The 27,657-nt window shown below is 43.1% G+C and overlaps 1 protein-coding gene across 1 annotated transcript in view; it reads right to left on the bottom strand.

The window, feature by feature from the left end:
• B3GAT2 (beta-1,3-glucuronyltransferase 2) overlaps positions 1-27,657 on the bottom strand; it is a 98,375-nt gene that overhangs the window by 42,508 nt on the left and 28,210 nt on the right. The window contains exon 2 of the mRNA XM_055433522.2: positions 21,259-21,403. Coding sequence (XP_055289497.1) covers positions 21,259-21,403 — 145 coding nt within the window. The remainder of the gene's footprint in view (positions 1-21,258; positions 21,404-27,657) is intronic.

Raw genomic sequence — 27,657 nt, forward strand, 5'->3', positions numbered from 1 at the left:
CGTGAAGATATTTTTTGTACAGTTCTTCTGTGTATTCTTGCCACCTCTTCTTAATATCTTCTGCTTCTGTTAGGTCCACACCATTTCTGTCTTTTATCGAGCCCATCTTTGCATGAAATGTTCCCTTGGAATCTCTAATTTTCCTGAAGAGATCTCTTCTTTTTTCTAATCTGTTGTTTTCCTCTATTTCTTTGCATTGATCGCTGAGGAAGGCTTTCTCATCTCTCCTTGCTATTCTTTGGAACTCTGCATTCAGATGCTTATATCTTTCCTTTTCTCCTTTGCTTTTTGCTTCTCTTCTTTTCATGGCTATTTGTAAAGCAACTTCAGTTCAGTTCAGTTCAGTCGCTCAGTCGTGTCCGACTCTCCGCGACCCCATGAATCACAGCACGCCAGGCCTCCCTGTCCATCACCAACTCCCGGAGTTCACTCAAACTCATGTCCACAGAGATGGTGATGCCATCCAACCATCTCATTCTCTGTCGTCCCCTTCTCCTCCCGCCCCCAACCTTTCCCAGCATCAGAGTCTTTTCCAGTGAGTCAACTCGTCACATGAGGTGGCCAAAGTATTGGAATTTCAGCTTTAGCATCAGTCCTTCCAATGAACACCAAGGATTGATCTCCTTCAGAATGGACTGGTTGGATCTCCTTGCAGTCCAAGGGACTCTCAAGAGTCTTCTCCAACACCACAGTTCAAAAGCATCAATTCTTCGGCGATCAGCTTTCTTCACAGTCCAACTTTCACATCCATACATGACCACGGGAAAAACCATAGCCTTGACTAGACGGACCTTGGTTGGCAAAGTAATGTCTCTGCTTTTTAATATACTATCAAGGGTGGTCATAACTTTCCTTCCAAGGAGTAAGTGTCTTTTAATTTCATGGCTGCAATCAGCATCTGCAATGATTTTGGAGCCCAAAAAAATAAAGTCTGACACTATATCCACTGTTTTTCCATCTATTTCCCATGAAGTGATGGGACCAGATGCCATGATCTTTGTTTTCTGAATGTTGAGCTTCAAACCAACCTTTTCACTCTCCTCTTTCACTTTCACCAAGAGGATTTTGAGTTCCTCTTCACTTTCTGCCATAAGGGTAGTGTCATCTGCATATCTGAGGTTATTGATATTTCTCCCGGCAATCTTGATTCCAGCTTGTGCTTCTTCCGGCCCAGCGTTCCTCATGATGTAGTCTGCATATAAGTTAAATAAGCAAGGTGACAATATACAGCCTTGACGTACTCCTTTTCCTATTTGGAACGAGTCTGTTGTTCCATGTACAGTTCTGACTGTTGCTTCCTGACCTGCATACAGGTTTCTCAAGAGGCAGGTCAGGTGGTCTGGTATTCCCATCTCTTTCAGAATGTTCCACAGTTTATTATGATCCACAAAGTCAAAGGCTTTGGCATAGTCAATGAAGAAGAAATAGATATTTTTCTGGAACTCTCTTGCTTTCTCCATGATCCAGCGGATGTTGGCAATTCGATCTCTGGTGCCTCTGCCTTTTCTAAAACCTGCTTGAACATCTGGGAGTTCACGGTTCACATATTTCTGAAGCCTGGCTTGGAGAATTTTGAGCATGACTTTACTAGCGTGTGAGATGAGTGCAATTGTGCGGTAGTTTGAGCATTCTTTGGCATTGCCTTTCTTTAGGATTGGAATGAAGACTGACCTTTTCCAGTCCTGTGGCCACTGCTGAGTTTTCCAAACTTGCTGGCATATTGAGTGCAGCACTTTCACAACATCATCTTTCAAGATTTGAAATAGCTCAACTGGAATTCCATCACCTCCACTAGCTTTGCTCGTAGTGATGCTTCCTAAGGCCCACTTGACTTCACATTCCAAGATGTCTGGCTCTAGGTCAGTGATCACATTATCGTGATTATCCTGGTCGTGAAGATCTTTTTTGTACAGTTCTTCTGTGTATTCTTGCCACCTCTTCTTAATATCTTCTGCTTCTGTTAGGTCCATACCATTTCTGTCGTTTATCGAGCCCATCTTTGCATGAAACGTTCCCTTGGAATCTCTAATTTTCTTGAAGAGATCTCTTGTTTTTCCTAATCTGTTGTTTTCCTCTATTTCTTTGCATTGATCACTGAGGAAGGCTTTCTTATCTCTCCTTGCTATTCTTTGGAACTCTGCATTCAGATGCTTATATATATCTCCTTTTCTCCTTTGCTTTTCGCTTCTCTTCCTTTCACAGCTATTTGTAAGGCCTCCTCAGACAGCCATTTTGCTTTTTTGCATTTCTTTTCCATGGGTATGGTCTAGGTCCTTGTCTCCTGTACAATGTCACGGACCTCCATCCAGAGTTCATCAGGCACTCTATCTATCAGATCTAGTCCCTTAAATCTATTTCTCACTTCCACTGTATAATCATAAGGGATTTGATTTAGGTCATATCTGAATGGTCTAGTGGTTTTCCCTACTTTCTTCAATTTAAGTCTGAATTTGGCAATAAGGGGTTCATGATCTGAGCCACAGTCAGCTCCTGGTCTTGTTTTTGCTAACTGTATACAGCTTCTCCATCTTTGGTTGAAAAAAATATAATCAATCTGATTTCAGTGTTGACCATCTGGTGATGTCCATGTGTAGAGTCTTCTCTTGTGTTGTTGGAAGAGGGTGTTTGCTATGACCAGTGCGTTTTCTTGACAAAACTCTATTAGCCTTTGCCCTGCTTCATTCCGTGCTCCAAGGCCAAATTTGCCTGTTACTCCAGGTGTTTCTTGACTTCCTACTTTTGCATTCCAGTCCCCTATAATGAAAAGGACATCTTTTTTTGGTGTTAGTTCTAAAAGGTCTTGTAGGTCTTCATAGAACCGTTCAACTTCAGCTTCTTCAACATTACTGGTTGGGGCCTAGGCCTGGATTACTGTAATATTGAATGGTTTGCCTTGGAAACGAACAGAAATCATTCTGTCGTTTTTAAGATTGCATCCAAGTACTGCATTTCAGACTCATTTGTTGACCATGATGGCTACTCCATTTCTTCTAAGGGATTCCTGCCCACAGTAGTAGATATAATGGTCATCTGAGTTAAATTCACCCATTCCAGTCCATTTTAATTCACTGATTCCTAGAATGTCTATGTTCACTCTTGCCATCTCCTGTTTGACCACTTACAATTTGCCTTGATTCATGGACCTAACGTTCCAGGTTCCTATGCAATATTGCTCTTTACAGCACCGGACCTTGTTTCTATCACTGGTCACATCCACAACTGGGTATTGGTTTTGCTTTTGCTCCATCCCTTCATTCCTTCTAGAGTTATTTCTCCACTGATCTCCAATAGCATACTGGGCACCTACCGACCTGGGGAATTCCTCATTCAGTATCCTATCATTTTGCCCTTTGATACTGTTCATGGGGTTCTCAAGGCAAGTATACTGAAGTGGTTTGCCATTCCCTTCTCCAGTGGACCACATTCGGCTGTGGTCCATGTGATCAAATCGACTAATTTCCTGTGATTATGATTTCAGTGTGTCTGCCCTCTGATGCCCCTTCACAATACCTACTGTCTTATTTGGGTTTCTCTTACCTTGGGCGTGGGATATCTCTTCACAGCTGTTCCAAGAAAGCGTAGCCACTGCACCTTACCTTGGACGAGGGGTATCTCCTCAAGGCCGCCCCTCCTGACCTTGAACGTGGAGTAGCTCCTCTCGGCCCTCCTGCGCCCGCGCAGCCACCGCCTATTGGATGTGGGGTAGCTCCTCTCGGCTGCCGGCCCCGGCCTCAGGTGTGGGGTAACTCCTCACGGCCGTGCCTCTTTGCGTGGTCGGTTGCCCCAGGGCCGGCGTCTCTCGCGTCTGTTACTAACTCCTATAATCAGGACCCTGCCCCCTTGTAGGCAACATCACTCCACCCAGCCCATTATAGACAACCCACTTCTTTGTCATTACTTCTGTTATTACCTAGAGTGGGTCTATTTCAATGAAATGCTTACCATTGGAAGCACCCTAAACTGATCTTATGGAGGACTACGGGATGAAATCAGTGACTGACATTCCCTCAGAGCAATGAGAGGATAAGGCTTATGGCTATTTTCCCAGGTTTCCAGTTTCAGGGCACATACTTGGGTAGCTTTACAGAATGGTATCTATTCCCATCCATGGTGAACAAACTGGCAATGAGTTAAAATTTCAACCCCTTAATCTTACCCACACTAGTCATGCTGGAGACCTTCAGTTCAGTTCAGTTACTCAGTCATGTCTGACTCTTTGCGACCCCATGGATTTTCTGAACGCCAGGCCTCCCTGTCCATCAACAACTCCCAGAGTTTACTCAAACTCATGTCCATTGAGTTGGTGATGTCATCCAACCATCTCATCCTCTGTTGTACCCTTTTCCTCTCGCTTTCAATCTTTCCCAGCATCAGGGTCTTTTCAAATGAGTCAGTTCCTTGCATCAGGTTGCCAAAGTATTGGAGTTTCAGATGCAGCATCCATCCTTCCAATGAATATTCAGAACTGATTTCCTTTAGAATGCACTGGCTGGATCTCCTTGCAGTCCACGGGACTCTCAAGAGTCTTATCTAACAACACAGTCCAAAAGCATTAATTCTTTGGTGCTCAGTTTTATTTATAGTCCAGCTCTCGCATCCATACATGAGTACTGGAAAAATCATAACTTTGACTAAATGGATCTTTGTTGGCAAAGTAATGTCTCTGCTTTTTAATATGCTGTCTAGGTTGGTCATAACTTTTGTTCCAAGGAGCAAGCGTCTTTTAATTTCATGGCTGCAGTCACCATCTGCAGTGATTTTGGAGCCCAGAAAATAAAGTCTGCCACTGTTTCCATTGTTTCCCCATCTATTTGCCATGAAGTGATGGGACCAGATGCCATGATCTTAGTTTTCTGAATGTTGAGCTTTAAGCCAACTTTTTCACTCTCCTCTTTCACTTTCATCAAGAGGCTCTTTAGTTCTTCTTCACTTTCTGCTATAAGGATGGTGTCATCTGCATATCTGAGGTTATTGATATTTCTCCCAGCAGTCTTGATTCCAGCCTGTACTTCATCAAGCCCAACGTTTCTCATGATGTACTATGCATAGAAGTTAAATAAGCAGGGTGACAATAGACAGTGTCCCCAAGGTCTCCAGCATCAGGAAGTCTCTCCTATAAGGAAACATCCAAAGCCTCCTATCCTTCTCCATCAGAGGGCGACGGTCTCTTGGGGGCAAACTAACTATTTGTACCAGACACCAAGTGAAACAGCTCCTGAAAGAGAGAGGCCATTTATGGATGTCTGATCAAAGGATCCCCAGATTCAAGCAGTGCTGATGGAAAATCCAGACCTTACTACATCCCTTTGTGAGGTTCTTAACCTAGCTACCCTCCTGCCTACCCCTGAGGACTCTCTTCCCTTTCACTCATGCCTAGAAACTTTGAGCCATTGGACAAAATCCTGAGAGGGATTGTCAGAAGATCCTCTGACCAATCCTGAGGAAATCTGGTACAACGATGGATGCAGCTTTGTTTTGGATGGAAAGAGAAGAGCTCGATATGCAGTAGTCTCCAGTGTTGAGACCATAGAGGTTAAACCTTTGCCACCAGGTACTTCAGCCCAATTGGCTGAGCTCATAGCTCTGATTTGAGCTTTAGAGCTGGGAAAAGGAAGAAAGGGTAGCCATTTACACTGACTCCAAGCATGCCTTTCTGGTGCTACATGCACATGCTGCTATTTGGAAAGAAAGGGGCCACTTGACCACCTGAGGGTCCCCAATCAAATATGGTGTTCAAATCCTTAGGCTTTTGGAGGCATCCACCTGCCCACTGAGGTTTCAGTCTCCCATTGTAAAGGACACCAAAAAGGGAGCATGGAAGTGGCACGAGGGAAGCAAGCAGCTGATCAGGCAGCTAAGAGAGCAGCATCACAGAACAATGACCTAATAGGGGTTGCCACCTTAGTTCCACAGACTAATTTGCCTGAAGTCTGAAAAGATGGGTCGCCAGAGGTTCAACTCCAGCCCACATGGAAGGGCCCCTACCCTGTAATACTTTCTACCCCCACAGCAGTCAAGGTACCAGGACAGGACTCCTGGCTTCACTACTCATGAGTCAAGCCATGGGAGAAAACAGAAGAGGACACTTAATACACCTGTGAGCCCTGGGAGATCTCAGATACCTATTCAGGACTACAAATGTGCCATTCTAATGAACGCCCCCAAAATTAAGTTTCTGGAGATAAGATTTCTCAGGATAGCTCTAAAGAGCCAACACAGCTTGGCAGAGGTAGTACTCCAAAATAGACAGGAGGTAGATCTCCTGATCCCTGAACAAGGAGGGACTCGAGCTATCTTGAATGAGATGTGTTGTTTCTGGGTAAATATCTCCAGCCAAGTTAAAGAAAGTCTCACAGTCCTCAAGAAAAACATGCAGATCCTACAGGATCTCAAAGAATGAGCTGGAAAGTTCTTGGGGTGGCTACAGTCTTTCTTTGGGGGTCCTCCTGGCAGGGGGGATTTGGAGTTGGCTAATGGCTTGAAACCTAACATTCAGAAAACTAAGATCATGGCATCTGGTCCCATCACTTCATGGGAAATAGATGGGGAAACAGGGGAAACAGTGTCAGACTTTATTTTTTTGGGCTCCAAAATCACTGTGGATGCTGACTGCAGCCATGAAGTTAAAAGATGCTTACTCCTTGGAAGGAAAGTTATAACCAACCTAGATAGCATATTAAAAAGCAGAGACATTACTTTGCCAACCAAGGTCCGTCTAGTCAAGGCTATGGTTTTTCCCGTGGTCATGTATGGATGTGAGAGTTGGACTGTGAAGAAAGCTGAGTGCCGAAGAATTGATGCTTTTGAACTGTGGTGTTGGAGAAGACTCTTGAGAGTCCCTTGGACTGCAAGGAGATCCAACCAGTCCATTCTAAGGGAGGTCAGTCCTGGGTGTTCAGTGGAAGGACTGATGCTAAAGCTGAAACTGCAATACTTTGGCCACCTCATGAGACGAGTTGACTCACTGGAAAAGACTCTGATGCTGGGAAGGATTGGGGGCGGGAGGAGAAGGGGACGACAGAGAATGAGATGGCTGGATGGCATCACCGACTCGATAGACATGAGTTTGAGTGAACTCCGGGAGTTGGTGATGGACAGGAAGGCCTGGTGTGCTGTGATTCATGGGGTTGCAAAGAGTCGGACACGACTGAGCAACTGAACTGAACTGAATGTATTTTAGGGAATGTAAAAGAAAAAAATGAAGGAGTTAGGGAAAGTTAAAAGAGAAGTAATCAGGCAATGAATCTGGGGAAAGCAAATGGAGCGACTGAACTGAACTGAACTGAACTCAATGCCCCTACTAATCCCTGTTATCACCATACTGATGCTGCTTATGATTGCTTCATGTGTTATCAATTGTTTAACCCATTTTGTCTCTGCCCAGGTCACCAAGCTACCAAATGCAGTGCCAGTTCAGCAAGGATATATAAAACTACACCTGACCATGGAAAATATCACATGCCCCTAGAGGGACACTGCTATAAGGACTTTGAGGCTTGAGACTAGCAAGAGGGGGAGGCCCAATGCTCCTTGCCATCCCAGATCAGCAGGAAGTAGCCAGAGAGACCTCGACACCCCTATTCACAAAGAATTGGGCCTCCCTTCTCTTGAGTGAGGAATGTTAGGTAGTTAGAATAGGAAAAAGGAGTCCAAAATGGCGATGGCTAAAAGAAAGGGAAAAGTCCACGAAATGGAACAAAAGAAAACCTGTGGACTGGCGTGAGAACTTCAGGTGAAACAAACACACCCCTTTTCTTGGCTAGCCCAATTTGCATAGGGCAGACTCAGCGGGGAGGAGACAGATGAATAAAAGGAGGAAGCCAAGATGATTGAGGCCTCTCCTTTGGCGTCTGCCCGTGCGCATGCCTCAAGGCTGTACTTTCCTTTGCTTGCTGAATAAAACTTTGAGCTGTGATTGAGCTATAACACCGGTCCACTGTTTCAAATCTTTGTTGCAGTGAGACAGAACTGAGAAAATTACACATTCCCCCAATTGTAATCATTCGAATTTTAAAAAACTATGTCCGAATGCAAGAGGAATAATAATTTCTGCCACCACCACTGCACATACAAGGAAACTTCAGAACAAGATTCCCTTGTCTCAGAGCAAAACTCACATCTCTGGTGTTCAATTTGGCAAAATAACGACAGGGTCGAACTCCGTGAAAGACATGAAACATTCTAGTTCCAATGTCTGATATGCATATAAGACTCTGGGGGGCGGGGGGGTGAGGCTGTGGCTTCGCAGAAACACAAACAGGACAAACCTTCAGGGGCTTCTGTTAAATGTGTGCTCAACCCCTCAAAGCAAGACAGTTGTGGAAATGCTACATACGAGCCCTTTCAGTTCATGTTTGTTTGTTTGTTTGTTTTAAGAAATATGTGATATTACTTATTTTTGTTAAAAATTTTTTTTCTTTTTAATTGAAATATAGTTGATGTATAATATTGTGTTAGTTTCAGGTGTTCTACATGATATAATAGTTGCATAAATTATAAAATCATCACCATGATAAGTCCAGTAACTATCTGCCCCCAAAGTTATTGCAATATTATGGAACATACTGCTTATTCGGTATATTACATCCCCATGGCTTATTTATAACTAGACAATAGTACCTCTTAATTCCCTTCACCTATTTTGCCCACCTCCTACCCCCTCCCTTTTGGTAAATTACCTCTATGTTCTCTGTATTTATCAGGCTGTTATATTTTGTTCTGTTTTGTTTAGATTCTACATAGAAGTGAGATTCTACATGGAAGTGAGATCATATGGTGTTTGTCTTTCTCTTAACTTTTTTCACTCAGCATGATACCCTCTATATTTATTCATGTTGTCACAAAGGCAAGATTTCATTTTTGTTTTTATGGATGAATAATATTCCATTGTATTAATATATATGTGTGTGTATACACCTATATGTGTGTATATATATATATATCTACATATGCATATGTAAATACATACACACATACCACATTTTCTCTATCCATTCATCTGTTGATGGACACTTTGGTTGCTTCCACACCTGGGCAGTTGTGAATAACGCTGCAATGAACATTGAGGGCATGCATTCTTTCAAATTAGTGTTTCCTTCAGATAAATATCCAGAAGTAAAATTGTTGGATTATATGGTAGTTCTATTTTTAATTTTCTGAGAAATCTACATACTGTTTTCCATAGTGGCTATACCAATATGCATTCCCACCAACAGTGTACAAGGATTTCCTTTTTACCACATCATCACCAATGCTTGTTACTTGTCTTTTCACTGTTAGCCACCCTGACAGGTGTAAGGGAACATCTCTTTGTAGTTTGATTTTCATTTCCCTGATGATTAGCGATGTAGAGCACCTTTTCACATACTTATTGGCCATTGGTATGTCTTCTTTGGAAAAACGTCTATTTAGGTCCTCTGCCTATTTGTCAGTCAGTGTGTTTGTTTTGTGATGTTGAGCTATAAGAGTTCATTATATATTCTGAATATTACCTCCTTATCAAATATATCATTGGCAAATATCTTCACCCTTTCAGTAGGCTGCCTTTTCATTTTCTTGATGTTTCTCTTCACTGCACAAAAGCTCTTTAGTTTGATGCAGTTCCATTTGTTTATTTTTTCTTTTGTTTCCCTTGCCAGAGATGGCAAGATCCAAAAACATATTGTTAAGGCTGATGTCAAAGAGCATACTGCCTCTGTTTTCTTCTAGTTTATGGTTTAAGGCCTTACATCTAATCCACTTTGAGTTTATTTTTGTATATGGTGTGAGAAAGTAGTCCAATGTCTTTCACCACGTAGCTGTCCAGTTTTCCCAATATCTTATTGTCTTCTCCCCATTGTACATTCTTGCCTCCTTTGTTATACACTAATTAACTATATCACTATGGGTTTATTTCTGGGCTTTCCATTATGTTTCATTGATCTGAGCATCTGCTTTTGTGCTAGTACCATACTAGTTTGATGTCTATAGCTTTGTAGTATGGTAAGAAATCAGGGAGCATGGTACTGCCAGCTTTGTTCTTCTTTCTCAAGATTGCTTTGGCTATTTGGGGTCTTTTGTGGTTCCAAATGAATTTTAGAATTATTCTCCTGTGAAAAAATGCTGTTGGTTTTTTGATAGGGATTACACTAAATCTGTAGTTGTCTTGGGTAGTTTAGTCATTTTAACAACATTAATTCCTCCAATCCATGAACACAGTATACCTTTCTATTTGTTTGTGTTGTCTTCAGCTTCCATCATCAGTTTCTTACAGTTTTCAGAGTACAAGTCTTTTACCTCTTGAGTTAGATTTATTCCTAGGCTTTTTATTCTTTTTGATGCACTTGTAAATGGTATTATTTTCCTAATTTCTCTTTCTGATAGTTCATTGTCAATAGGTAGGAAGGCAACAGATGCTAATTTTGTATACTGAAACTTTACTGAATTCAATTATTATTTCTAATAGTTTTTTGATGGCATCTTTAGGATTTTTTATTTCTACAATTCTATCTTCTAGCTCGCTTATCCTGTTCTGCCTCTGTTATTCTACTGTTTGTTCCCTCCGGAGTGTTTCTGATCTCATCTATTGCATTATTCATTGTATACTGACTCTTTTTTATTTCCTCTAAGTCCTTATTAAACCTTTCTTCCATCTTCTCAATCCTTTTCTCCAGGTTATTTATCTGTAACTCCATTTTGCTTTCAAGATTTTGAATCATTTTCACCATCAAAATTCGAAATTCTTTATCAGGTAGATTCCCTATAGCTTCCTCTTTTGTTTGTGTTGGTGGGCATTTATCTTGTTCCTTTACTTGCTGGGTATTTCTCTGCCTCTTCATCTTGCTTATATTGCTTTGCTTGGGGTGGCCTTTCCCTCTTCTGGCAGTTTGTGGAGTTCTCTTTATTATGTAGCTTCCTCGCTGTGTGTGGGGTTGGACGGGTTACTTGTCAAGGTTCCCTGGTTAGGAAAGCTTGTGTCGGTGTTCTGGTGGGTGGAGCTGGATTTCTTCTCTCTGGAGTGCAATGTAGTGTCCAGTAATGAGTTATGAGATGTCAGTGGGTTTGGAGTGACTTTGGGCAGCCTATATATTGAAACTCAGGGCTAATTTCCTGTGTTGCTGGAGAATTTGCGTGGTATGTCTTGCTCTGGAACTTGTTGACCCTTGGGTGGTGCTTGGTTTTAGTGTAGGTATGGAGGCGTTTGGTGAGCTCCTATCGGTTAATGTTCCCTGGAGTCAGGAGTTCTCTGGTGTTCTCAGGATTTGGGCTTAAGCCTCTTGCCTCTGGTTTTTGGTCTTATTCTTGGAGTAGCCTCTAGACTTCTCTATCTGTCATTTCCAAGGTGGTTCCCTCTGTTTTAGCTTCTGTTTGCCGGTCTCTTCAGTGTCTAATTTCCGCCCCGATACTAGGGGGCAGGTGGACACTTTTTAAGGCTCAGTTGTTCAGTCCTGTTGTGGGAAGGGAGGAACGCTGCAGACAAATATCTCTGGCGTCTGTGGGGAGTGCTCGCAGTGTCTCAGCCACACTGGGTTTGCCCCCGCTCACAGGGCGTGTGTTGTCCCAGTCTACACTGCACAGGCTCTAGGTTGCTCTGCCGGGAACTGTCCGAGGCCGGCGCTGGGTTGTATGCACTTCCCAGGTCTGAGCGGCTCAAGTTCAGTTTCTCGGGTACTCCACAAAGGCACAGACTTGGTTGGGCCTGCGTTTTGTGCCTTCCCTGGTCCAAGCAGCTCAGGTGACCAGGTGGTTGGTGAGCGCGGTCGCTGTGACTTATCGCCTCCCCAGTCCCTGCCACTCGATTTTCTGGGTGTACAACTGGCGCACCTTCTTAGGCTGATATCGACCGGCCCGAGACCAAGAAGTCTTGATTAGCAACAAGCCTGCCTGCAGTTTGTATCGGATGCCTTTCTGGGGCCGCGGTTGCCCCCTACGGCTCTGGCTGACCTCCCTGCCTGTCTCGGCGGGGGGATGGGGGATGGGCCGATCGCAGCCGGCTCGCTCTGCTCAGTCCTTTGTTCTGTGAGCGGGGTTGGCGGAGTTTTAGGTTAGAAATTTCCGCCTTTTCGTGGGGAAGCTATCCCAGTCTACTTTGCTATTCCCTGTTAGATCTCTCAGATTGTTCTGGTGGCATTCAAGCCCAGTCCTCTCTCTAAGCAGTTCAGCCAGCTCCTCCCTGCCCAGTCCCCGCTTGCTAATGGAGTATGCAGGCGTCTGCGCTGCTTCTCCGCTGGGAGTTACCGTTTGGTGGGTAATCTGTGGTTTTTAATTCTTTCTTTCTTTTTTCCTCCCGGTTATGTGGCCCTCTGAGGTTCCAAGGCTTGCCAGAGACTAGCCAGTGAGAGTGTTTCCTGGTGTTTGGAAACTTCTCTCTTTTTAAAGCCTCCCTTCCCGGGACGGAGCTCCGTCCTTACCTCTTTTGTCTCTTTTTTTATCTTTTATGTTTTTTCCTACCTTCTTTCGAAGACAATGGGCTGCTTTTCTGGGTGCCTGATGTCCTCTGCTAGCATTCAGAAGTTGTTTTGTGGACTTACTCCACGTTCAAATGTTCTTTTGATGAATTTGTTGGGGAGAGAGTGGTCTCACCGTCCTATTCCTCCGCCATCTTGTTCCTTCTCAGGATTTTTAAAATATAGTATCATGTCATCTTCAAATAGTGATCGTTCTACATCTCCCTTTCATTTTGGATTTCTTTTTCTTATCTAAGTGCTGTGGCTAGGAGTTGGCTCCTACATTGATAAGTGTGGCTATCTTGTCTTGCTCCTGATCTTAGAGGAAATTCTTTAAACTTTTCACTGTTGGCTGTGTTTTTCTTGTATATGGGCTTCATTATATTGAGGTTCAGTTCAGTTCAGTCGCTCAGTCGTGTCCGACTCTCCGTGACCCCATGAATCACAGCACGCCCGGAGTTCACTCAAACTCATGTCCACAGAGTCAGTGATGCCATCCAGCCATCTCATTCTCCGTCATCCCCTTCTCCTCCCGCCCCCAACCTTTCCCAGCATCAGAGTCTTTTCCAGTGAGTCAACTTGTCGCAAGAGGTGGCCAAAGTATTGCAGTTTCATCTTTAGCATCAGTCCTTCCAATGAACACCCAGGACTGATCTCCTTTAGGATGGACTGGCTGGATCTCCTAGCAGTCCAAGGGACTCTCAAGAGTCTTCTCCAACACCACAGTTCAAAAGCATCAATTCTTCGGCGATCAGCTTTCTTCACAGTCCAACTCTCACATCCATACATGACCACGGGAAAAACCATAGCCTTGACTAGATGGACCTTGGGTGGCAAAGTAATGTCTCTGCTTTTTAATATACTATCAAGGTTGGCCATAACTTTCCTTCCAAGGAGTAAGTGTCTTTTAATTTCATGGCTGCAATGAGCATCTGCAGTGATTTTGGAGCCCCAAAAAATAAAGTCTGACACTGTTTCCACTGTTTTTCCATCTATTTCCCATTAAGTGATGGGACCAGATGCCATGATCTTTGTTTTCTGAATGTTGAGCTTCAAGCCAACCTTTCACTCTCCTTTTTCACTTTCATCAAGAGGCTTTTGAGTTCCTCTTCACTTTCTGCCATAAGGGTGGTGTCATCTGCATATCTGAGGTTATTTATATTTCTCCCAGCAATCTTGATTTCAGCTTGTGCTTCTTCCAGCTCAGCGTTCCTCATGATGTACTCTGCATAGAAGTTAAATAAGCAAGGTGACAATATACAGCCTTGACGTACTCCTTTTCCTATTTGGAACCAGTCTGTTGTTCCATGTCCAGTTCTGACTGTTGCTTCCTGACCTGCATACAGGTTTCTCAAGAGGCAGGTCAGGTGGTCTGGTATTCCCATCTCTTTCAGAATGTTCCACAGTTTCTTGTGATCCACACAGTCAAAGGCTTTGGCATAGTCAATGAAGCAGAAATAGATGTTTTTCTGGAACTCTCTTGCTTTCTCCATGATCCAGCAGATGTTGGCAATTTGATCTCTGGTGCCTCTGCCTTTTCTAAAACCTGTTTGAACATCTGGAATTTCACGGTTCACATATTTCTGAAGCCTGGCTTGGAGAATTTTGAGCATGACTTTACTAGTGTGTGAGATGAGTGCAATTGTGTCGTAGTTTGAGCATTCTTTGGCATTGCCTTTCTTTGGGATTGGAATGAAGACTGACCTTTTCCAGTCCTGTGGCCACTGCTGAGTTTTCCAAATTTGCTGGCATATTGAGTGCAGCACTTTCACAGCATCATCTTTCAAGATTTGAAATAGCTCAACTGGAATTCCATCACTTCCACTAGCTTTGTTCAGATGACTGTGGCTCAGATCATGAACTCCTTATTGCCAAATTCAGACTTAAATTGAAGAAAGTAGGAAAAACCACCAGACCATTCAGATATGACCTAAATCAAATCCCTTATGATTATACAATGAAAGTGAGAAATAGATTTAAGGGACTAGATCTGATTGATAGAGTGCCTGATGAACTCTGGACGGAGGTTTGTGACATTGTACAGGAGACAGGGACCAAGACCATCCCCATGGAAATGAAATGCAAAAAAGCAAAATGGCTGTCTGAGGGGGCCTTACAAATAGTTGTGAAAAGAAGAGAAGCGAAAAAGGAGTAAGGAAAGATACAAGCATCTGAATGCCGAGTTCCAAAGAATAGCAAGGAGAGATAAGAAAGCCTTCCTCAGTGATCAGTGCAAAGAAATAGAGGAAAACAACAGAATAGGAAAAACAAGAGATCTCTTCAAGAAAATTAGAGATTCCAAGGGAACATTTCATGCAAAGATGGGCTCGATAAAAGACAGAAATGGTGTGGACCTAACAGAAACAGAAGATATTAAGAAGAGGTGGCAGGAATACACAGAAGAACTGTACAAAAAAGATCTTCATGACCAAGATAGTCACGATAATGTGATCACTGACCTAGAGCCAGACATCTTGGAATGTGAAGTCAAGTGGGCCTTAGAAAGCATCCCTACGAACAAAGCTAGTGGAGGTGATGGAATTCCAGTTGAGCTATTTCAAATCTTGAAAGATGATGCTATATTGAGGTACATTCCCTCTATACCAACTTTTTATGAGTTATTATCATAAATAAATGTTGGAATTTGTCAAAAGCTTTTTCTGCATCTATTGAGATGATATGATTTTTATTCTTCAGCTTGTTAATGTGGTGTATCACATTGGTTGATTTGTGGATAGTGAGCCATCCTTGCATCCTTTGAATAAATCCCATTTGATCATATATATAATTAGTTTAATGTTTTATTGAATTCAGTTTGCTAATATTTTGTTGAGGACTTCTACATCTGTGTCCATTAGTAATACTGTCCTATAAATTTATTTTTGCTTTATTTTTTTCCGTGGTGTCTGTGATGTCTCTGGTATCAAAATGATGCTGGCCTCAAAATATGAGTTTGGAAACATTCCTTCGTCTTTGTAATTTTGGAATAGTTTGAGAAGAATAGGTATTAACTCCTGTTTAAATTTTGATGAAAACCACCTATGATGCTGTTTGGTTCTGGATTTTTAGTTGTTAAGAGTTTTTTAACTTACTGATTCCAGTTTATTAGCGATAATGGGATCTGCTCATTATTTTCTATTTCTTCCTGATTCAGTCTTGAGAGAGTATACATTTTTAGGAATGTCATTCATTTCTTTTATAATATATGGTCCATTTTATTGGAAACTTTTATAGTAACGTCTTATAATCCTTTGTATTTCTGTGCTGTTGTTTGTAATGTCTTCTCTTTCCGTTCTGGTTTTATGTATTTGGATCCCCTCTTTTCCTCTTGCGAGTCTGGCTTAAGCTTTATCAATTTATCTGTTCAAAGTACCATTCTTAGTTTCGCTGATCTTTTCTGTTGTTTTTTCTTACTTTCTGTTTCATTTATTAGTGTCCTGATCTTTATGATTCATTCCTGTGACTACTTTCTGGTTCTGTTTTTCTTTTTCTAGTTAATTTAGGCGTAATGTTAGATTGTTTGTGTGAGATTTTTCCGTGTTTCCTGAGATGGGCCTTTATGCCTCTAATCTCCCTCTAAGAACTGCTTTTGCTGTGTCCCATAGATTTTGTTACTTTATGCTTCCATTTTCATTTGTCTCTGGGTATTTTTAAAAATTTCCTCTGTGAGTTCTTCAAGAGTTATTTAGTAGTATGTTGTTTAGTCTCCAAATATTTGTTGGTTTTTTTGCATTATTTTTCCTGTGTTTGATTTCTGTTTTGATACTGTTATGATCAGAAAATACATTTGATATCATTTCAATTTTCTTACATTTGTTGAAACTATTTTTGTGTGATCTGTCCTGGAAAATGTTCCATGTGCACTTCAAAAGAGTATATATTTTGCTGTTTTTTAGTGAAATGTTCTGAATCTATTAATTTCATCTGCTCTAATGTATCATTTAACATCAACTTTCCTTATTGATTTTCTGTCTAGTTTATCTGTCCACTGATATAAGTAGGGCCTTGAAGTCCCTATTATTAATAATACTGTAGTGTATTGTATTATTTTCTCCCTTTGTGTTTGTTAATATTTGCTTTATGTATTTAGGTACTCCTATTTGGCCACCTCATGCAATGAGTTGACTCACTGGAAAAGACTCTGATGCTAGGAAAGGTTGGGGGCGGGAGGAGAAGGGGACGACAGAGAATGAGATGGCTGGATGGCATCACCGACTCGATGGACATGAGTTTGAGTGAACTCTGGGAGTTGGTGATGGACAGGGAGGCCTGGCGTGCTGTGATTCATGGGGTCGCAAAGAGTCGGATACGACTGAGCGACTGAACTGAACTGATAATGGGTGCATATACATTAACAATTGTTACATCTTCTTGATGGGTTGATCCTTTTATCATTACATAATATTCTTCTTTGTCCCATTTCTTCTTTGTTTTAAAGTCTTTCATGTGATGTAAGTATTGCTATTCCCTGCTTTTCAATTCCATTTATGTGGAATACCTTTTTCCATGACATCACATTCAGTCTTCATGTGTCTTTAGAGATGAGGTGAATTTCTTGTAGGTAGCTTGTTTTTTATCCATTCAGCTCCTCTATGTCCTTTGATTGGAACATTTAGTCTATTTAGCGTAATTATTTTACATCTTTTTGTTTGTGTATTTCTTAACTACTTCTTATTGTGGATACAGATGATTTTATACTTTTGTCTTTTAACCTTCCTACTAGCTTTTTAAGCAGCTGATTTATTGCTTTTACTATATATTTGCTTTTACCAATGAGATTTTTTCCTTCTATAATTTTCATATTTTTAGTTGTGGTCTTTTCTGTTTAAAGTAGCCTCTTTAACATATCTTGCAAAGCTGGTTGAAAGTGAAAGAAAGTGAAAGTGGCTCAGTCATGTCCGACTCTTTGTGACCCCATGGACTATACAGTCCATGGAATTCTCTAGGCCAGAATACTGGATTGGGTAGCCTTTCCCTTCTTCAGGGGATCTTCCCAACCCAGGGATCAAAGCCAGGTCTCTTGCATTGCAGGTGGATTCTTTACCAGCTAAGCCACAAGGGAAGCCCAGCGGTACTGAATTCCTTTAACTTTTGCTTACCTTTAAAATCCTTTGTCCTCAAATCTGAATGCTAACCTTGCTAGGTAGAGTATTCTTAGGTAGAGTATTCCTTTTTTTTTTCCTTTTATCACTTTGAATATATCATGCCACTCTCTTATGGCTGGCAAAGTTCCTGCCAAAAAGATAGCTGATTGTCACATGGAAGTTCCCTTGTATGTGACTTGTTGCTTTTCTTTTGGTGCTTTTAAGAGTCTCTCTTTAATAATTGTCACTTTAATTATAATGTCTTGGTGTGGACCTCATTGAGTTCTTTTTTGGGACACTGTGCTTCTTGGACCTGGGTGTTGATATCCTTTCCCAGGTTAGGAAAGTTTTCAGCTACTTTTTTCTCCAAATAAGTTATCTACCTCTTTCTCTCTCTTTTCTCCTTCTGGGACCCCTCTAATGTGAATGTTAGTACCCTTGATGTTGTCCCAGAGGTCTCTTAAACTACCATCATTTTAAATTATTTTTCCTGTTCAGCTTGATTTCCACTAACTACTCTGTCTTCCAGATCACTGACCTGTTCCTCCATATTATCTAATCTACTGTCAATTCCTTCTAGTGTATTTTTTATTTCATTTATTGTATTCTTAAATTCTGCTTCATTCTTCTTTATATTTTCTAGCTCTTTGTTGAAATTCTCACCATGTTCATTCATTCTTCTGAGTTTGATGAACTTGTTTATAATTATCACCTTGAACTTTTTATCAGGTAAATTCATTATCTCCACTTCGTTTAGTTCTTTTTCTGAGGTTGTCCTGTTCTTTCATTTAGAACATATTCTTCCATCTCCTTATTTTGCCCAGTTTTGTTTATTTCTATGTGTTAGGTGGGCTAGTTAACGTTTTTCAATCTTGGAGAAGTGGCCTCATGTAGGAGGCGCCCTATGGGGCCCGCAGCCTACTCTTCCCTGGTCTCCAGAGCTATATGCTCTAGGGGTGCCCCCTCTGTGGGCTGCGTGCCTTCTTTTTCTGTGGCTGGGCTGGCTACTGTGAGCGTGATGGTGGGAGCCTGGACCCTGGTCTGCCTGGCTACAGGGATGTTCCTCTCATGGGGCTGTGGGCATGCAGGAGGGCAGGGTAACAATTTCACATGGCTGGCTCCACATTCCATGTGGGCCTTCAGGCTGGTGCTGGCCCAAGGAGCCAGGTCCTCATGCGGCTGTCACTTACATTTTTAATCAGTTTGTGGCAATCCAAGCGAGGCCCAGGCTCCAGTGCAGGCCCCCAAGTCAACTATCACAACCTTTTTTAAAAGCAGTGATTCTCAGGCTTTCCTGGGTACAGCAGGAAAGTGGGTTTTCTGCTTCCTTCTCTCTAGAGATAGTGACTGTGTGTATCTGTCCCTTGAAAATGAGGTGGGAAGTATCATTTGTACAAGAACATCTAAAAGATCTTCTTCTTATCCCACTAAGAATAAATGGATTGTATGGAATCTAAACAAAGCTGTGGAATTTCAAGTTTTAGAATGAGAACAAACTGCCTCAAATTCAGATCTTTATCTTATCAACCAAATCACTGTCACATAATGATGCCCAAAAATATCACTAATTTACTGAAAACTAATTTGTGAAGCAAATTCATGTGTGAATAAAATAATTTAGTGTTTCATAAGTTGTTTTCTTTGAGACAGAAATGTTATTCCTATTTTAAAATAAGGGTAATTAATACAAAATAAGCAAATCAGTCATTTTTTTATGATAGCTATTATGCTTTGAAATGTAATAAGGGGCTTAGAAAAATCCAACTATAAGTCATGTCATGGAGAAAAGTTTCCCAGAGATTTTGGCAGTGAAGAGCATCAAATATCTTATCACTAGCCAGCCTAAATCACAAAACGCATGTGCCTTTCTTGAATTTTGGATATATCTATTTGGATCCAAATTCTGGAGGAAACAATGCAAAACACTCAATGGGCTTACTGTTTACTGGATACTTGATCATCTGCATAAAGTTCTTACAGCAAAATCCAGAAAGATGTATCCATGTTATTCTCATCTTGAAGTTACCTTGCAGGGTGATGGGCAGAGATGCTCCTGGGAAGTTCAGGCAAGGCTCTGGGGACAAATAGGACCAGCTATCTGCCAGTTGGCTGTGTTAGCACTCATACCCTCACTTAGAATTCAGAGACCTGGTCTTTTCTTTGGACTTCCAAGGTAGGAAGCCAGGGAAAGGAGGAATTCATTAGAGAAGACCTCACTGGTCACCCATTCCCTCATTCTGCATGAGGAGACCAAGTCCCAGAGAAGCACAAGATTTTTCCTAATAGTACCCAAGTCTTCTGCTCAAAGGGACACTTCTGAACAGAAAGAAAAAAAAACAAAACACCTTGATTCTCAAAAGACACATTATAAGTTATAGTCAGTCATACTTTCAGAGCCACAAATTCAGACTGGATTGAGGAGATAGCTCTTTTGAGAATCCTTGAGACCTTCCAAATATGGCTGACCTGCCTCTCTGTCTGCCTTCAGGAAGATGCGTTGGTTGAGATGCCAGCTCAGCTCTGGGCTGTTAGAACTGGGGGATGAGGAGTCAGGCTTGGATTGGAAGAGGGATGGAGAGGTCAGGATGTAGGGAAAGGGTTTGGGAGAGGAGGATCAGGGAAGGGTCACAGACCATGACACATAGTTCTCAAATGTGGCACTCAGGAAATGTTGAGTTGGATGTCCTAGCTTGTCTTCTCCCATGACGCAGGGCAGTGGACCAGTCATCCACAAAGCTTTCCCCAGCAGCTTTATCCCTAGTCCTCCTCATGGCCTCACTCCCTCAAATTTATAGTACTGTCAGAATTAAAGTGATGAAGCCAGTCAGAACACAGCCTCCATCCCATCAGAATTCTGAATGTAGTGATTCTGACTACAGCTGGGAAATAACACACAAAAGATTGACCAAGCCCAGGCTGACAGACAGAGCTCTGTTTCAGACCTGAAGACGGATGAGATCAATTTTGAAGCAACTCTGCCTTCATCTCCTAGGTTATAGATGTCAGTGATTTTTTTTTTTTTTTTTTGCCTCCAAGCCTCATGTTTCAAACTGCATCCTTCTAGAGTAATCACAGGCATCATTTTATATAACCCCTAGAAAATGAGTCACTTTGTGATGAAGCAGCATTTTAGAATTTGTGGTCTACTGTAGGATTTATTCAATTTAGTTGGTTGGTCTTCAACCAACGTTAAAGACAGTTTCATTTCAAAAACTTCAAAAGACAGTTATAGTTAATGTTAATCCCTGTTTGACCAGTCATCCAATTTTATATTTTAGTTACTAAATGTATCAATAAGCCCTAAATGTATCAATAATCATTAAAATGATTGGCTTGCCTATACCATATCCCTGTTACATTTACCAGTACACATGGGATTTTATACTGTAACCAGTACATGTGATATAACCAGCTGGACTTAAAGCACAGACAGGTACAGGCTGCAGAGCCCGTGAAGCCTGGGCCACGTCTGGTCCCCACCAGCTCCCCTCCCCCCAGCCCAGCCCCGGACAAAGGGATGGGTGTAGGGACAGGTGACAAAATGGAATGAGCCTTTTCTAATCACTCTAAAAATCGATTTCTCCTTGAATTAACCCCAAAGCCTGCTTTGAGGGTTTAGTTAAATAGTTCACAGCCTAGAGTTGAACCGAAGCAGCCTTTCAAAGCATCCTTCTTCCAGTGCAGTTACACATAGGAGAGGCGGCGGGAACAGTCCTGCAGGAGCAAGCCCCGCCAGCCATGCACCTCACCTGCCATGTCGATGGCGAAAGGCCTGTCTGCTCTCCAGCCGGTGTACCAGCCCACGACTTTGCCGTTCTCCACCAGCGGACGTTCATAGCGCCGCCCACCGACCAGGCCCACCGGCCAGACTGAGACCTTCCGTGTCGTTCGCATCTACAAAAGCAGAAAGAGAAGTGATCGAGGGTTCCTTAGGCAAACCACTTCAGTACACTTGCCTTGAAACCCCATGAACAGTATAGAAGGCTAAATGATAGGATACTGAATGAGGAATTCCCCAGGTTAGTAGGTGCCCAGTATGCTGCTGGAGATCAGTGGAGAAATAACTCCAGAAAGAATGAAGGGATGGAGCCAAAGCGAAACAAATACCCAGTTGTGGATGTGACTGCTGATAGAAGTAAGGTCCGATGCTGTAAAGAGCAATATTGCATAGGAACCTGGAATGTTAGGTCCATGAAGCAAGGCAAATTGGAAAGGGTCAAACAGGAGATGGCAAGAGTGAACGTTGACATTCTAGGAATCAGCGAACTAAAATGGACTGGAATGGGTGAATTTAACTCAGATGACCATTATATCTACTACTGTGGGCAGGAATCCCTTAGCTGGGAGGGATTGGGGGCGGGAGGAGACGGGGAAAACAGAGAATGAGATGGCTGGATGGCATCACCAACTCGATGGACATGAGTTTGAGAGAACTCCGGGAGTTGGTGATGGACAGGGAGGCCTGGCGTGCTGTGATTCATGGGGTTGCAAAGAGTCGGACATGACTGAGCGACTGAACTGAACTGAACTGAACTAGGGAAAAGACCCTGAAAGGAGGAAAGGAATGTGAGCCACAGCAGAAACGGGGGGAAGGGGGAGTGGAGATTTTCAGTTCACTGCCCTGTGCCACCATGGACTCAGTCAGGGGCTCAGGGCTGAGAAATAAAGTGGGTCGGTGTCTGAACATCGCTCACCTCCTTGGAAGCTAAGTTGTGGCCGTCAAATATTGTCTACTTGTCTCAAAGCTGAATCTTCAACAATACTTGGTACCTCCAGAAGTGAGGAGGCTGGCTGACTCCCAGGGAACCGCACGTCCAGTAACAGCAGGAGTTCCACTCAGAGAAGTCACAGGGCTTGGCTGGCTCTGACTTTGCATTGTGACAGACACAGAGAGATCTTGTCTGGGAACATGCATACAGGGCTCCAGATCCAGAACAGACACCAGGCACCCTCCGGGGTGACAGAAAGAAAAATGTACCCTAAATTCGCCTGCGTTTCAAAGGCAGTTTGGTCAAATTAGAGAGGAATGCCCCATGCGGCTGGAATCTCTGGTCCTCTCCAGGTACACACTCTTGTGCTTGGTGGAGCTCTGGTCAAAGGCAGTCCTCAACCAGAAGTTACCTCCTAGATTTCTATAAGGGGAAAGACTCAAAGTTCACAAAAATACAGTTCTCTTTTCAATTCACTCCACCTTCAGACTCCTGTCTCCTCACACACTGCAGAAAATGGAAACATTTCCATTTTTTTTTCATTTGAAATCTCAAACATGCCAAGCATACTGAAAAACCAAATTAAATCTAATACATGTTTTTCTTACAGTGACAAAATGGCCTTGTGTGTAACAAGGCACGAAAATAGTGCTGTGTCCTTTTTTTGATATTTCCTGAAAATGCCTGTGATTTTTCAGCTCCTGACTGCTTTTTGCTGGAGCACTAGACGTTCACCTGTGGAAAGCTGGTAAGCAGACCCCGTCTCAGACTCGGGTGGGTGTCCTGACAAGGCGTAGGCTGTGCCTGCACACAGCAAAGGCCGAAGCATTCTTGACAAAGATGTAAGCACCGCGTGATTCCTGACATGTGAGTCATGGGTAGCAGGAAGTCAGGATGAGCTGTGCTGTGAAGAGGCACCTCGCAGGCAAAGAGCACACGGACAGGAAGAGAATGGAAGGAGATAGGAAACAGGAAAAGAGAAATTTCCTTAAAGAGCAGAACACACATAATTGGGAACACTCCTACAGGGACTAGCAAACACGGCCAGACAGGTTCAGTGCCCGACTTTTCACTTTAAACGGGGCCATGAAAGACGTGCAGGATTCTGCCCACAGATTCCAGAATGGCCTAGGGTTCCGGGGAAAGAGATGAACCAAAGAAGTGACTCTTCACACCTCTGTGCCAGTTTCATGCTAGAACATGCAGGGTTTGTTTGCATGCTCCAAATTCCTGAGAGTAGCTCAGACCAAACATCTGTTCACGTTTTATTTTTTCAGTGGATCGCTGCTAAAGGAGAAGCAATGACTATTGAACACAGCTGATGTGGCAGGATTATATTTCCAAGTATGCTAGATTTTAAAATGTCCGTCGTTTAAGTACAGGCAGCACATCATACCCACAGTTGGTTGAGCCCACAGATGCCAAACCTGTGGATACAGAGGGTCCAGGTTGGCTCTTGAACATCCTCAGATTTTAGTACCCACAGTGGGTCCCGGAGCCAATCTCCCATGGGCACCTAGGGATGCCTGTAGTCTAGTCTACAGCTTCAGAAAGATCCAGATGCTTTAGCCATGTATGCATGCTTCTGAGGTTCCGTGTGGAATCCTTCACCACACAGCCTGGCAGTACAGGACCATTGCCTTACAGAGTGTGCCAGGCATTTTACAGGAAAATAGCAGAGTTATTTAGAGCATCTGCTCGTCACCCAAGGGACCCATCTTTGTTCTGCGTCCTTTTCATTCCATCGCTGCTCCTTAGGGAGTCCTTGGCAGCTACATTCTTTTCTGAGGGGAGGGGGATGTAATGATGACTGTTCCTATTGAAAGCAAAAGCATTTTCCTATAACTGAAACAATCCCCAGTGTTTAAAAGCTTTCCCACTTTCTCAGCACAAAGCAGCAGCTATGTCACGGCACAATTCCCGGTGCCTGGTGTGAGCTCCAGTTTGAAATCGAGGAGCAAAGCGCTGGATGTTAAGAGTGCGAGGAAGCACCTTGCACGTTAATGAGATTCACAACGTTGAGACCAGGTCTGGCCCCCAAAGGCACTTTCTTCCTCTCTATTCAACCCCAGAGCCTTACTCTATCACTTACTCCTCCCGCTGTGACTCCCGGTTAAATGGACAGGACTCCCAAGAAACCAGTCCAGATCATGAGCAGACCCAATGGCTGAAGGACCACAGGATGTGTTAGGTGCATCTCCACACTCCTCCAGTCTAAACGCCTTCAAACTCCCCAGAGCAGGGGGTGCTGGTTTGTCTGCTTCTCCTCCAGGAGAGCAGAGAGGCAAGGAACCGCCCTGCACTCCACGTCTGTCGACTCTTACCAGCAACCAGCCCCTGTTTCTTTAAGCCAACTTTGTTCCTGCAGCTTTGAGCTACAGGGCTTTGGTCCCTGTCTGGGAGACAGCTAGCAGCCAGCTGCAGGACTGGAACACTGCAGGTCACACGTCCGTTATCATCAGAATGCCCTTAGAATGAAACAGAAAGTTAAACAAGTGTCTTTAGCTTCCTTTAAGACCTACTGGTAAGTGAAAGTTGTATTTATTTTTTCCAAAGGGAAATGAGCAAAATCCTTGATCTTATGAAACATGAAATGCTATAGGCAACCTCAAGGAGTAGAATTGCAATAAAGAATTTTACATCCCATATCCTTCTTTTTAAACTAATAATTTCAGTGGCAAAAAAGCCACCCCAAATCCACAATTAAAAAAATCACCCTAAATGTGGCAGAATTCACGTTTAGAACTAAAGACAGACAGGAAAGAGAAGTGCAAATATGATGAAGATGCAGAGTGGGTGCACCTGGAACCCAGGGTCCTTTCCAACATTGTGCATAAACATGTGGTATGTTCCAACAGAGAAGCTGCATTTATGTGACCCAACACATCCATGCATTTTCTTTGGAACAAGTCTGAAAATTAGCATCATGTCTGTTTTCTCTGCTGCATCTGATTCACCATCCATTTCCTTCAACTAACAGCTCCTTGGCTCAGCGCTATTCACTCCGCACCGCGTCCTTCACATAACTGGATAGTGCCCAGGATCTTTTTTCTCTTTTTTTTCCAGATAATTTTGATTTCCATACACAACCATTTACAGAGCACAAACTTCTGAGGGTCAGAAGCTAATTACTCAAAGGAGCTAAGAATTCTAGAAGCAGAAACACCCCTAATGTTATAGACTCAGCCCTTCCCTTGTGTCACTGGGTAGAAGCTCTAGAAGACCACACCTCACATCTCTTCACACCTCCGGTATCTTTCCACTAAATATCAGTCACATACCTAATATGCGTCCAGTGCCAGCCCCTGAGCGAGGTGGATGAGGTCCGTGCCTATGAAGACAATGTTCCGGGAAAGAAAAATCAGTAACACAATCAACTGCAGAACAAGCTACTTAAATCTGATGCTGAGAATGGCTCTAAGGGGAGCAGATGGTGCTATGAGGTACATTTCAGAGACTCTGATCTGGTCTGGGACCTGCTGAGGCTTCCCCTGGGACATCGACCTGAGCTAAGCCCACAGCACGAGAAGCACTGGACACCGTGGACACGAAGACCCAAGACTTTCCAGGAAGAAGGCAACTTAAGTGCTTCAGGCCAAGGACAGGAATGTTCCCCTGCATTCCTTAATAAAATAGATTCATTTTGGACAGTGGCTGCTGGGAGCCACATTTCTCACTGCTGGAGTGAAAACTTACAGACAGGAAAAGAGAAGACCAGCATGACCCAGGTGGCTATGGATGACAGCTGGAGACGTCAGTATGTGCTTATGTTTAACTTCTTATAGAGAAGGTTATAGATAGTTATAATTTACTATAGAGATGGTTATAGATAGGGATTCCCAGGTGGCTCAGTGGTAAAAAATCCACCTGCCAAGCAGGATCCATGGGTCTGGAAGATCTGGAGAAGGAAATGGCAAGCCACTGCAGTATTCGTGGCTGGGAAATCCTATGGACAGAGGATCCTGGTGGGCTACTGGCCATGGAATTGCAAAGGAGTCAGACACAGCTTAGAGACTAAACAACAGCAATAGATAGACACATGTTTATGCTGGTTGGTAAACACACAGTTCCTTGCTCTGTCTGTTGAGGGGCCTGGAAGCAGTGACCTCCCCAGTAGCATCAAGCCCACCTGGCTCCAGATCATGGTTCCTAACAATGTGCTCTAATAAAGGGAACCAGAGCTGCTCGGAGAAGCGGCTGACTCCAGGGCTAGGGCAGAAATATACAAGATGATCTTGGGTATCAGAGCCAGAAAGCAAGGAGGCATCCAAAAAGACAAAAACAGACAAAAAGTACACATTGACGGGGGCATATAAAAAGACCCACAGGACTCTACCAAATGGCTAAAGGTGGAAAAATTTGATCAATAAAATTAGATTACAAACTACAAAATAAACACTAAACACAAATATAACCAAAGTGTATAAACAAATGTTCAAATAAATCAGCAAGTGGGGAATAGACCAACTTCCCACGCAGAAGAATTACAAATTCCGTATGTAGGTGGCCCTCCTCCCAGCCAAGGAGGTAGAGCTGACCCCCAGCTCCTTCAGTGTGGGCTGCGTAGTAGCTTCCTTTCAGAGAGATCAGTGTGGAAGAAACTTCACAGTGGAGAAATCTCAAGGATACCATCCACAGTTTTAAGTTTACCATCTTGTTGACAGTATGTGCCCTTAATATGCTGCAAATGGCACTGTCCCTCCTTGGGCTTTTCTAACCTCTGTGGATCTTTCTAATAAAAGAAACCAGGGCTTCTTGGAGAAATGGCCAGTTCCTAGAAAACCCCATGGATGGAGGAGCCTGGTAGGCTGCAGTCCGTGGGGTCGCTAAGGGTCGGACACGACTGAGCGACTTCACTTTTCACTTTCACACATTGGAGAAGGAAATGGCAACCCACTCCAGTGTTCTTGCCTGGAGAATCCCAGGGACAGCAGAGCCTGGTCGGCTACCGTCTTTGGGGTCACACAGAGTCAGACACGACTGAAGTGACTTAGCAGCAGCAGCAGCAGCAGCACAGAGATGGGAAATACACAAGATGAGCCTAAATCATCCTGCAGTGCCAGAAAGTAAGGAGGCGTTTAAAAGGCAAAGATCCCACATGAACCCACATCAGTGACGGTCTGTCTGAAGAACACAGCCAGCTGAAAGAGCTCCCAGTGGCTAGAGAAGAAACAATGCAAAATAATGAGCAATACAAAAGTGTAGATAGTATGTACCCTTAACCTGATATTATGAAAATGGCACTTTTCTTCCCCCAAATCCATAACTGTATTCTAATCATGAGGAAAACCTCAGAAAAACTTCAGTGGAGTGACATGCTACAATATACCTGACCAGTACTCCTCTAAAGTGTCAAAGTCATTAAAAACACGGCTTCCCTGGTGGCTGAGGTGGTAAAGAATCTGCCTGCAGTGCAGGAGACCCAGGTTCAATTCTTGG

This window comes from Moschus berezovskii, chromosome 10 (genome assembly GCF_049115385.1).
Source record: "Moschus berezovskii isolate FMDL1 chromosome 10, NW_MosBer_1.0, whole genome shotgun sequence".
Lineage (NCBI taxonomy): Eukaryota > Metazoa > Chordata > Mammalia > Artiodactyla > Moschidae > Moschus > Moschus berezovskii.